General features: G+C 34.1%; 1 protein-coding gene and 1 long non-coding RNA gene across 28 annotated transcripts in view; one reads left to right on the plus strand and one right to left on the minus strand.

Moving 5' to 3' along the window:
* Positions 1–10,607, plus strand: part of UBE3A (ubiquitin protein ligase E3A) — a 72,650-nt gene extending 62,043 nt beyond the window's left edge. For all 6 annotated transcript variants that reach the window (XM_084765316.1, XM_084765315.1, XM_084765314.1 and 3 more), the window contains 2 exons: positions 7,621–7,764; positions 8,715–10,607. In XM_084765316.1, coding sequence (XP_084621442.1) covers positions 7,621–7,764; positions 8,715–8,835 — 265 coding nt within the window. In that variant the 3' untranslated portion in view covers positions 8,836–10,607. The remainder of the gene's footprint in view (positions 1–7,620; positions 7,765–8,714) is intronic.
* LOC311588006 overlaps positions 1–12,253 on the minus strand; it is a 119,995-nt gene that overhangs the window by 70,915 nt on the left and 36,827 nt on the right. For all 22 annotated transcript variants that reach the window (XR_014776034.1, XR_014776035.1, XR_014776036.1 and 19 more), the window contains one exon: positions 11,751–11,881. This is a non-coding gene — a long non-coding RNA (uncharacterized lncRNA). The remainder of the gene's footprint in view (positions 1–11,750; positions 11,882–12,253) is intronic.

Below are 12,253 nucleotides of genomic sequence, written 5' to 3' on the forward strand. Positions count from 1 at the left end.
TAATTACACCCTTAAAACATCAACATATAGACTGTTATCCAAGTCCCTATGAATTTTTTTCCAGTTGATTTTTCCCCTCTGACAGGCAATTAATTACTGTTTAAATTTCTGTAACATTAAGTAGGTTTCTCTTTCTCTTTTTCATTCTCCATCTCTGTTCTTCTTCTTTCTCCTTCCCTTCCTCTTCTTTCTTTCTTTCTTTTTTCTTTCTTTCTTTCTTTCTTTCTTTCTTTCTTTCTTTCTTTCTTTCTTCTTTTTGATGGAATCATAAAGTAAGCATTTTTGAGATTCATTGATGTTGGCACCGTTTCACTGCAGCTTTTTTAATGGCAGACTTTTAAGTGAATGCATGACATTTGCTTATTCTGTTATTGATGGCAGTTGGATTATCTTGAGATTGAAGCCATTACAAATAAAATGATCTGTTTTTAATGTTGAACGTTTTCATTTCTTCTATACAAGCAAAGTAGGTGGAAGTTTGTGGTTGTGTGGTAGATACATACATTTTTAACTTTAAGAAGGATTACAAGAATGTTTTTGTAAAATGGCACTGCTATTTTACCCTAGGATGACCAGCAATGTGGAGCTCAGCTCTGACATTTCATGTAGGAATATGAGATAAAATTTCATTGTAGTTTAAATTGCATATCTCTAAAGACTCATGATCTTGAGCTGGCTTTAGGTATTTGTTTTTTAGCCATTACTTTGTAATGGGTCTTATCTACTTTTCTTTTCATTGATTATGAACTTTTTCTTTTGAAATACATTCTTCATGTTCTTCTAGTCTTGAGCTTTCTTTTGTGTGAGTTAATTCTAGACTTTGCTTTGCTTTGTCTATTCATTTGTTCTTCCATCAAAATTACACCTGTTGAATCCTTTACCTTTACAGAACAAATCTTTAAATCAGATGGTGTGAGCGTCTTTGCTTTTTTATTGTTCTAAATTGTCTTCCATTATTTTTGCTTCCATGTAAATACTAAATTTTTTCAATTTTACATGACTAGGGTAAAATCTCATTGAGATTTTGATTTGGGTTACTTTGATTGAGTAAATCAATTTGAGAATTGTTATTTTTACCAGTTCAAATTTTCTAAACCTCAAGGATGACAAAGAGCTTTCCATTTATTTATACCTTAGTTTCTTCCAGTATTGTTTTGTAATTTAAATGTGGAAATAATGTAAGTTTTAGTTTGGATAAATTTGAATATTATGGGTTTCTTATGCATTATCTCATTTTTTATTTCTGAGACCAAGCTTATAGTTACTTTTTTAATTGCTTTAAAAGCCTTGTCAGATAATTTAAACATTTTGTTTATTTCTGTTGGCATCAGTTGTTTTAATTTCTTCTTCTTGATATGATAGTTTTCTTGATTGGGCTTTTGGTTTTTGAGGGTTTTGTTTCATCTAAAGAGGATTTTTTTTCATATAATATATTCTGATTATGATTTCCTCCCAAGTCCTTCCCACTTCCTCTTCTGTCTAGATCCGTGCGTTTTCTGTTTTGTTTTGTTTTGGTCTTTGTTTTGTCTCTTGTAATAAGTAAGCATTTAAGGAATAATAGTAAAATAAGATAAACAAAACAAATTGGGATAAGACACAACAACCAAGCAAGAAAAAAGAGCCAAAGGAAAAAAGTCACAAGAAACTCACATATAGAGACACACACTTGCATACTCGAGAATCTCATAAAAATATAAAACTTTAAGCCATAATACAGAATCAAAGAATTTTTAAGGTAGGGCAGGAAATACCCTGACTAAACATTATGAGACAACCTATGTAGATGACATTGAGTTAGTTTTGCATTGGCCATCTGCTTCTGGACATGGTGAGTGGTATGTTTCTCCAGAGAAACTCTCTTATAGAAAACTAATTTTTTATTTACAACTGGCTATCAATTGGAGATAGCCTCTGCATTAGAGATAAGTGTGTGTGTGTGTGTGTGTGTGTGTGTGTGTGTGTGTGTGTGTGTGTGTGTTTGTGGTTTCAAGTTTCAAATCTGGCAACACATCTGGTGCAGACCAGTGCAGGTGCTCCATGCTGCCACAGTTGCTGTGAGTTGATATTTGCAACAGCTCCGTTGTATCAAAAGGCCTTAAGTGTCTTCTTCCATGCTTCTCTTGTTCTTACATGACTATCTCCTTTTCCACAGAGTTCCCTGAACCCAGATTCCTTTTTGGCCTAAGTGTTCCAAAGATCTCACTCTGCATGTTTTCTGGCTGTGAGTCTGTATTTGTTACAACTGCTGTAGGAAAAACTTTGATGATGATGGTTCAGCAGGGCATATATCTGAATTGTAGCAGAATGTTGCTTGGAGTCATTTTTATTGCTACATTCTTTGAGCAAAACAGTAGTATTTGGTTTGCCTCTAGGCCCCATAGCTCTCTTGTGTCAGGTTCTTAGCCATCTAAGCAATGTTGGGTGTGGGTTCCAGCTCATTAGGTCAGCCTTAACCTAAAATCACATACTGGTTAGTTCCTCCCATAAGTTGTGTGCCATTTTTGCACCAGAATATCTTGAAGGAATATCACTTTTGTAAATAAAAGGATTTGTAGGTACGTTTTATGTTCACCTTTCTCTTTTGGTAGCATATGGAGTACCTTTCAGTACCGTGAATACTAGTTGATAGGCAGATTTTTGTTGTTAAACACTTCATCTGGTAGGTCGAGACTTATGATCCTATTTAAAATGTTTCATAGGCAGTCATTCTATTACACGGCAGTTCACTTTTGTACGTTGTTCTACCTACAATCTGATGTTCTTAGACTTTTGAGTCCCATATGTACTGTTTTGTTTATCTTATGTCCAGGGTTATCCTAATCCTTTCTGGTGCTGCTTGCAAGGTCTTCTATCAACTGAGTTGTATACACATCCTGTCTTCAAGTAAAGGAAGATCATTCCCCAGCTATTTGTGTGTTGGAGAATATGTACTTCATGTAGCTTGTTGCAGGCTTCCTGCTGTTGGTCCCTCTAGCAACACCCCGGCCCATGTGGTTATCTTTGGCTTACTTACAGATCTTTAAGACTCACAGGAAAGGAGTCATAGCAGAATGTTCCTCAGTGCATAGTAATACTATTTGAATCAGAAAGAATACCTAACATGGTGTAACTTAATTGCTTTTTAATTCTAAAGATTTTTAATCTTTCCGTCTTGGGTTTATGTATATATATATATATATATATATATATATATATATATATATATATATATATATACACTTTTGAATTTAGCTTTAGTTTCTTTATTTTTGGTATAATTTAAAAAACCTTTGGAAGAACAGCCAGTCTCTCCAGCCCCTAGTTGTTCTTTCATAGCCTCTGTTATTTCAAAAATTTAGTTTTAGTTTACTGTTTGTAGTTTTAGTTTTCATGTCTTTAGTTTTCATCTCTTGTTGATTAAATGCATATACTTTTTAATAAAAACGTTTGTGATGTCTTATTGCGATCCTTATTTCTGTTTCACTTTTTTAAAAGTAACTTTATTATGGATTTACATTGCAAAATAAAATTACCTTTCACTAAATTAAAATGAGACTAATAGAACATAATAGCTAATTATTTATAGGCTTACTTTTAAAGATAGAATTTTTACTTTTTAATATTATGGGTATGGGTGGCTTGCCTGCGTGTACCTATGCACTGAGTGTGTGTAGTGTCCACTGAGGCCATAGGAGGGAGCCAGATCCCTTGGTACTGGAGTTGAGCCATCAATTAGGTGTTGCAAATCCAACCTAGGTCCTCTACAATAGCAGCTGGTGCTCTTACCTACTGAGCAATCTCTCCAGCCCTACTTCTAGAATTTTAAATGAAAAGTTGTATCACTTTTTCCTACATCTAATTTTCGTAGATCTTGAGGCATTCAATTATGTTTGAAATCTTTGCTTCTGTATTAAATACAAATAGTTTTCGTACAGTGTGTTTAGTAGGGTCACAGCATACATTGTAAATATTATAATACATATTTTTATAAAAATACCAGCCTTGTTGGCAGTAGTTTTTTAAGTCATTTTGATTTTTGTTGTTGTTGTTGTTCTGTTCCGTTTTTTCCCCCCCAATGGGGAAAAAATGGTTCACCACTTCATCAGTCTATCTTCTTCAGGAAGACTTTGAAACTTTAAGAATCAAAATTACATACTACTGTGGAAAAAGGGGCCAGTCAAATTGATAGGTTCCAATTTCATTGTATGTTAGTTTAGATTAATTTTTGATGTAAAAGGTCATAAATTCTTTCCTTCAAAGTAATAAATACTTCAATTGTTATAAATATTGAAATCCACAGCCTATGTTCTATAAATTTTTCACCCTTGTCAAATATGACTTCTGTACAACATTGTGATAAGTCCAAATGTAAAAGGATGTCTATGCTTTAGGTGAATGTCTAGTTTTAAAAACTTATAAAAGGGAATTAAGTCAACATTGTGGTTCCCCCCCCCCCACACCCCATTTTTTGGCCCCCTCACAGAAAAGATAGCTGGATTATAGGAATTTAAAAAAATACTTCCTTTCTTTTTGCCTTTTATTATATGGTAGAGACATTGGTCCTTATAGTAAATTAACAGTATTTTCTCTACATTGTTATTTATCTTTATTTATTAGGGTTTTTCGTTTTCTTGGTTTTGTTTGTTTTACCAAGTGAGAGTTTTTTATTAATGTACTTAACAATTTGTTACAAATATTCTAGTTTGGTATGAATTTCTTTAGTTTTAGATATTTTGTTTTAGCTCCTCCCTCCCTCTCTCTCCCTTTTCTCTCTCATTCTCTCTCTCTCTTCTTTGCTCTTGGCTTTTTGTTTCTAGACTCCTGTCAAGTAGAAATGCCAGCTAGCTGTCAGATAGAAATGACTTTCATCCTTTGCTCACTTCATTCATAATTCACTTTTTATTTCTAGAGGTCCTGTGCATATGCTACTTCAGAATTTTAAAGTATTATCATTTCTCCTTGAATTTATTCATCTCTTTATTTCTGATCCATGGCAGTCTTTGTGATTAGACTTTTCATGTTAGAGTTTATATTATTCATGACTCAGGCTTATGTCCCTTTGCATGCCAGAAAGCTCTTTTCTCATTTTCAGGACTCTGTATAGTATTTCTTTTTGGACTTAAAATTACATTTTTCAAATCATTTAGTTTTTTATATATTTTCTCCCTGGACTTGCAGTTAGTAAATGTCATGTGAGAACCAAGTATAGTACAGTCACTTTAAGTGATTTTTTCTGTTGAAGTGGTCCCTTTTACTGCAATACAATGTTACTTTAAGATTTGGTTCTGCTTTATGTGACTCGGTGCCTTCTAGTTTTTCAGTTTCATCTTCTTTTGTTTAGAGCCCCTTCACCAGGCATATGTATCTTTTTTAAATAAAACCTTACCACTTTTTTATTCAGAACTTCTGCTACCTGCCAAGTTTTTGTCCTATTCTGGTCATTATGTATATTGTTTTCTCCACTTAATCTTTTGGAGTTTATTATTTGATTTCCAAGTTTTATTCTTGACATAGATTACAGATCTTTCTATTACACTTTTCTTGGTTTTGCAAAATCTCTTGATTGATTTTAGAGATGTGAATAGGATGTTGTGTGTTTGATGCTTTCTTCTGAGCTATCTAACTACATAGAAGTTTTAATTAAAGATTTTAATGTAGGATGTAACAGGAAGAGGAGAATTTGCCCAGCAATTATTTTAAGTAGAATTTGTGGTCCTCTCATGTTTTTTTTTTCTTATATTAAAAAAAAAAAAAGAAAAATGGCTCTTAAATAACATAACCAGACCTGGACACTGTGACCGTGATCCACAGTGATGCCTGTAGTTTTGCCTCCTTAGAGGACTGATTAGGCCAAGTCAGAGCCTTCCTATAGTGTTCGTAGGCCCTTTTTTTTTTTAAACTACCCATCTTGCAATATAGCTTTAAAATGTAAAAATAATTCATACATGTATACTGTGTATTCTAATAATGTATACCTCTCAAACTCTCTTCCAATTCCTGTTAGATTTGTTGCACTCCCCCCCCCCCCAACACCCTCCCAACTTTAGGCCTTCATTGATTTATTTATTTTTTTGAGACAGGGTTTCTCTGTGTATCCTTGGCAGTCCTGGAATCGCTTTTGTAGACCAGACTGGCCTCATTCTCATAGAGATCTGCCTGCCTTTGCCTCCCTGAATCCTGGGATCAGGCATGCAGCTGGCTTGGGCCCTCTTTTAAAAAGCAATCCCCTGAGTCCAGAATTGGCACTACCTAAATATGCATGTTTGTGAACCCATCAACTGGAATAGTTTCAACCTGTCCAGGGACACCCTGAAAGAAAACCTGATTTTCCCTTTTCCAACAGCCATTAGTTGCTAATAGCTCCTCAGATGAGCATAGGTTTTTGTGTCCTGGTAGAGGTCTTGTGGCTTCAGTAGACTGCTTTTATCCTGCCAACCCCCAAAGAGGAACTCTACAAATGGATGTCTGTTCTTTTCGGTCTTACTGGGGGATTCTTGCACAAATTCCTTGTTCAGTTTCCTATTGGCTGTGTGTACCATTATTATTTCCTGTGTGTGGGTGTTATTTTTGTGGAGCCAAAAGTTACGCCATTACAATGACAAGAGTTTTGAAAAAGCCTGGAAATCTTACAAAGCTTTTGGAAATAGGTGATTAATGTCAAAATAATGTTTTGCAGCAATAAAAATACCAACATTTGGGTAATAGTAACAGTATACCAGAGACTGGGTGTGGTGGAGGTAGAGTCAGGTGGACCTCTGTGAGTTCCAGGCTTGCCTGGTCTGCAAAGGAGAGCCAGGGCTATCTATACAGGAAAACCCTGTCTTGGGGGGAAAAGTATACCAAGATATCAAAAATAGAATCCCAACTACAAATTTGGAAAGTGTGATGTCTCTCTTGTGATTAAATTTTTTATTGTACTTATATATTTTGCACATATGTATTTGTGTTTATGTGTGTACAGGTGGCTCCTGCACAAGTCTACATGTCATGGAGCTAGTGTAGATGTGAAGAAGTTAGCAGATTTTATGGCAAGTGCCTTTACCCCCTGAATAATCTAATTATTGTGAAAAGAACATTAAAATAAAACATAAAATGAATTCTGTTGCCAATTAAAAATACTTTTGAAGTTTTAAAAAACTCTCCATTTTCTCAGCTGTGTATTAGTGCTGTATTCATTTTATAGGTAGCTAATTCAAGCAAACCAACATTGTTCTTTATGAGCTTGAGTGTTGGTTTTTTTGAACTTTGAGTAACATAAAGATTATCACATTTAATACATAGGTTTTAGTTGACCAGATATTCTATCTTGTAGAAACTATGTGTGGGATAAATATTAATATAGCTTTCTTGCTCAGGAACACTGCATATAAAGTACATTTGTATTCCTAATATTAAGTGTGATTTTTTTTAAGTTTATTTATTTTTTTAATAATTTAAATCCATTACCAACTTGTTTTCATTAAGTTGAGTAAGGAATGAATAAACAAGAGCGTTATGGAAGATTGGCAAATAAAATATATTCCGGATGAGATTCGCATCCTTAATATTCACTGTAACATTGTCCTTAATGATGTTGATACCATGAACTTTGGTTTGTAATGAATGTCAAATTAAAACCAGTATTGCATCTTTTCTCATTAGGGAGTTCTGGGAAGTTGTTCATTCATTTACAAATGAACAGAAAAGACTCTTCTTGCAGTTTACCACAGGCACAGACAGAGCACCTGTTGGAGGACTGGGTAAATTGAAGATGATTATAGCCAAAAATGGCCCGGACACAGAAAGGTAGTTATTGAAGTGCAACTCTGTACCTATTGTAAACCTTGTCACCTCGTGCAACACACACAAGCACAGCCATCATTAAGCCTGTATGTACTTTCCTAATATTATATAGAAATATCCAAGTCAATAAAACATTAGTAGAGAGTATATTTTGCCTTTATTATTTGAATATGTTTTTAAAATTGGGCATATCTAAGCAATAATTATGGAGCTTACATGAGTTCTGAGTTTGTCAAGTTGGTATGATTTATCCCTTTGTTTCACAGTTTAAGAAAGCCTTCTTATATAACAATTTATTTAGAGTGGCTACACTGAAATTTAGAGGATTGTGTGGAATGTGTTTCAAAATTTTGACATTTGATTGTTATCATTTCCCCATTATATAGTGTCTATTTTATAGTGGGCCTGGACACTATATCTTCAGTAATTTTTGACTTTGGTATATTTCCATTACTGTTAATTCCACATTATTGCTCTAATTTTAAAAAAATTGACATTTGCCTTCCAATCATTTTCATTGTTATTTTGCCAGCAGTATTTCTAATCTATATTAAAGAGAACAGATTCTGAAATCTTTAAAACTAGGTATGAATATTTTTTCAACTTTAGAGTAGGTTGTTAGTGACTTCAGCTATTAAGTAGGTTTAGTAATATCTTGGTATGTTTGCTGTAAGAAAATTTAAATGAACTTAAAGGGTTAAGTATCTAATGCAGTAAGTAGCTTACAGAGAGGAAGCTCAGCACAATATGTTACTATCATCACCATCACCGTCATCATATTTCATTATTTCATGGGATAAACTGATCTTTGTAGATGAAAAACATAGTGTTTATGATTTAATCTATAGTTTATTACAAACTATCCTAACTAGATGTATATCTAATAGCATTAAACACTGAGCATATTTCCTATAACTTACAATTTTCCTATTTTTCTCTTTCTCTCTATTTAGGTTACCTACATCTCATACTTGCTTTAATGTCCTTTTACTTCCGGAATATTCAAACAAAGAAAAACTTAGAGAGAGATTGTTGAAGGCCATCACATATGCCAAAGGATTTGGCATGCTGTAAACAAATAAGAAAAGAAAGAAAGAAAGACAAAGGAAAGAAAGAAAAAAAGAAAAAGATTTAAAAACGTAATAAATATAATAGGAGGGATAATTTGGTGGTGATAGTGTCCCAGTACAAAATGGCTGTAAGATAGTGAACCACAGTAGTCATGTATGTCTGTGCCTCCCTTCTTCCTTGGGGACATTGTGGGCTGGAACAGCAGATTTCAGCTACATATATGAACAAATCGTTTATTATAATTATTTTTTTGCGTGAAAGTGTTACATATTCTTTCACTTGTATGTACAGAGAGGTTTTTCTGAATATTTATTTTAAGGGTTAAATCACTTTTGCTTGTGTTTATTACTGCTTAAGGTTGAGCCTTTTTGAGTATTTAAAATATATATATACCAACAAAACTACTCTCGTAAGGAAAACATTGCCACCATTTGTAGACCATGTAATCTTCAAGTATGTGCTTTTTTTTTTTTTTTTTTTTTTTGTCCCTGTATCTAACTCAAATCAGGAACTTTTTTTTTTTTCCCTAACAATTTCTTTTTGAAACTTGAAGTCTTGGAAACAGTGTGGTACAAGTACTGCTGTTCTAGCCCCTAAAGAATTTTTCTGTACAAAATTTTGAGAATCCATAAAGATGGAAGGGAGAACTTGGAATGTTTGAACAACAGCACAACAAATTAAAACAACCCATGCCACAGTATGTTGTCTTCATGTGTCTTGCAATGAACTTTTTCAGTAGCCAATCCTCTTAGTATATGAAAGGACAGGGATTGTTTTTTTATTTTTTGTTGTTGTTGTTGTTTTTGTTTTTATTGTTTTAAGTTTACTGGGGAAAGTGCATCTGGCCAAATGATAGCATAGTCAAGCCTATTGCAACAGAATTAGAAAGTTTGTTGTATAAATAAGCATGTAAAAGTGCACTTAAAATGAATCTTTATTAATACCTAGATTTTAAATAGACAATCCAAAGTCTCCCCTTCTGTTGCCATCATCTTGTTTAATCAACTGTTTTTCAAGGCACTTGATCAGTGTTGCAGCATAACAGAAAGGACGGCTACTGTGCCTTGTGTTACGTAGTTACACAGTAAGCAGGCCTGGAAATGAATGGAACTCCTAAGAATTACATTGTATATGCCCCAATTAAATTTTACGTCAAAAGTGTTAAAGATTACATGTCCTATAGAGAAGTATAAATAGGCTTAAATTACTGGATATTTCATGTAGTTCCCCATCCCTAGTCTTCTATGTCTGTGATGTTAATTTCTTTTGTTGCATAATAAAAGAATTATGTATTTTTAACTAAGGAGAGACATACTGGTATATCATTTTACTACAAGGTACAGCTAACTTGTTGAGCTTGTTCCTTGATTGTTTTTAAAAACTAGTGCAAATCAATCTGATGTTTTAAATTGGCAGGGGGAAATGTAGCATTCAAATCATTGGAAGGGGGAAAAGGATGTCTTTCAAGATTATTTTCATTCTTGTAGTAGTTGAGACAACTATTTACTGTAATGCTAAATAAAACAGTGGCTTAAAAAACAAACTATACTTTAATGAGAAAAAAGAACACAGTGCGTTCCATATTGTGATAAGGTATTGTGGGGTTTTCTGGGCTAGCCTTTAGAACACTGTTGTGGTATGTATGCTACCTTCATTATAGGACTCCTAAATGTCATCTTTAAGGGCCTGTCATCCACTGTGCTTCTTATGTATTATGAAAGTGATAAGAAGACAAATTAAGTGGGCATATTTTATAAAATAAATTCATGAAGAGATTTGTGTTCTTCAGTTCTCAAGTTTATTACTACAGTATTGAACTAGTTGTGATACTACATCTGTGTGAAAGTTTTAAGTGATAATATAGATGATCAGAACTAACATCGATCTATTGACTAGAAAGTGTGAAAAAAAAACTTAAAACGTTTTAAGAGATAAAATATACTCTCACGTCCTTCTTAATCAGTTTTTCGCCACATGTAACCACATTATTATGGCTGCCTTTTCATTATTGTTTTATTAGATTGTTACGGAACAATATCTTATGAGTTATAGACCATTTCAAACTTACAGCATAAAAGCATAGCCGGCACCAAAATTTTTCTGGAGACTTGGCAGCTGCAGCAAATGAATTGAGTGTCTGATTGTATGTATAGTAGTCTATAGTTAATTGTGTGACCAAGTCCAGTTACAATAATCTTTGTTTTATTTGGAAGTACATCCCTGGGTAGGAAGGTATATATTCAAAGAAATATATAAATGAGAACTTGTTCATGTTACCGTGTGGCACATGTATCACTGGGCAGCATCACTCCCTATTACTATACAGTGGCTATGCTGAAACTTCAACGTCTTTTAAAGATTTTTTTTTTTTTTGAATCTACATAGCCTGGCAAAAGAAGTGTTTTACTGAGGCTACTCTTTGTGATTTTCATACCTTTGTTTAGCCTAAAGACCATCTTTATCTTTTCTACCTTCCCAGGACTACCAAAGTAAGAGTATGATGATGATGATGATGATAGTAACTTTCACTTGTTGCTTCTCTTAACTTTTATCTTCTTATTCAATGTCAAGAGTCTAAAACAATCCCTGGTGGTTGGTGGGGAAGATGTTTACACAATAGAGTCCGAGGCCTTTTTTCCTTTTCTACTTTAAATTAGTAAGTTGACTTTGGTAAGTTAAAAGAAACTTTAGGTACATGTGTGTACTGCATTTCACTTTGAAAAAGTGGCTAATCCAGTAATATGTCACTGAAAAATGTACTTTGCAGCCATACTACTAGTCTCCTATTTTCCAGAATAAAAAGCTCTTGTTGTGAGACCTTGGTAGCCTTGCACAGCTGGGCTGCTGCTTCCTGAGCTGCGTACTATTCCTCCCCACTCATCTACGCATTGCCTGGGTAGTCTTCTGATTGTACTTACAAGTACTTGTCTGCAAGGTCGGGTCAACCGCAGGACTTTCCAAAGATTTTTCTCTAGTTACACACTTATCAGACCCATGTTTCCAGGATGTCTTTCTGGTACCTGAAAGCCAGTACAGTACAGAACAGTTCCTGTCAAAACAAAATTATTGATCTTGTATCTCCTAGCCCTTTCTTGTTGCTTCCTTTAAAACTCAATTTGGGAGACTTGTGAGGTGCCTTATTGGGCAAAGGTGCTCACTAAAAACTTGATGACCTGAATTCTCTCCCCAGACCTCACATAAACGTGGAAGGAAGGTATTATCTCCACAAAGTTGTCTCCTGATCTTACCACATGTGCCATGGCCTTTACTGTCTCCCACTCTTGCACAGTTTATGCATATATATATATGGTCTTACCTTTACCACAGTTAATGAAGTCTCCCATCCCTTATGTTCCAGGTTTCAATTATTTTCTCTCAAACATATTTCTATTATACTTTACTTCAGGTCCCAATCCTTTGA

The sequence above is a fragment of the Acomys minous genome, assembly GCF_964271855.1.
Source record: "Acomys minous genome assembly, chromosome: 2".
Classification (NCBI taxonomy): Eukaryota; Metazoa; Chordata; class Mammalia; order Rodentia; family Muridae; genus Acomys; species Acomys minous.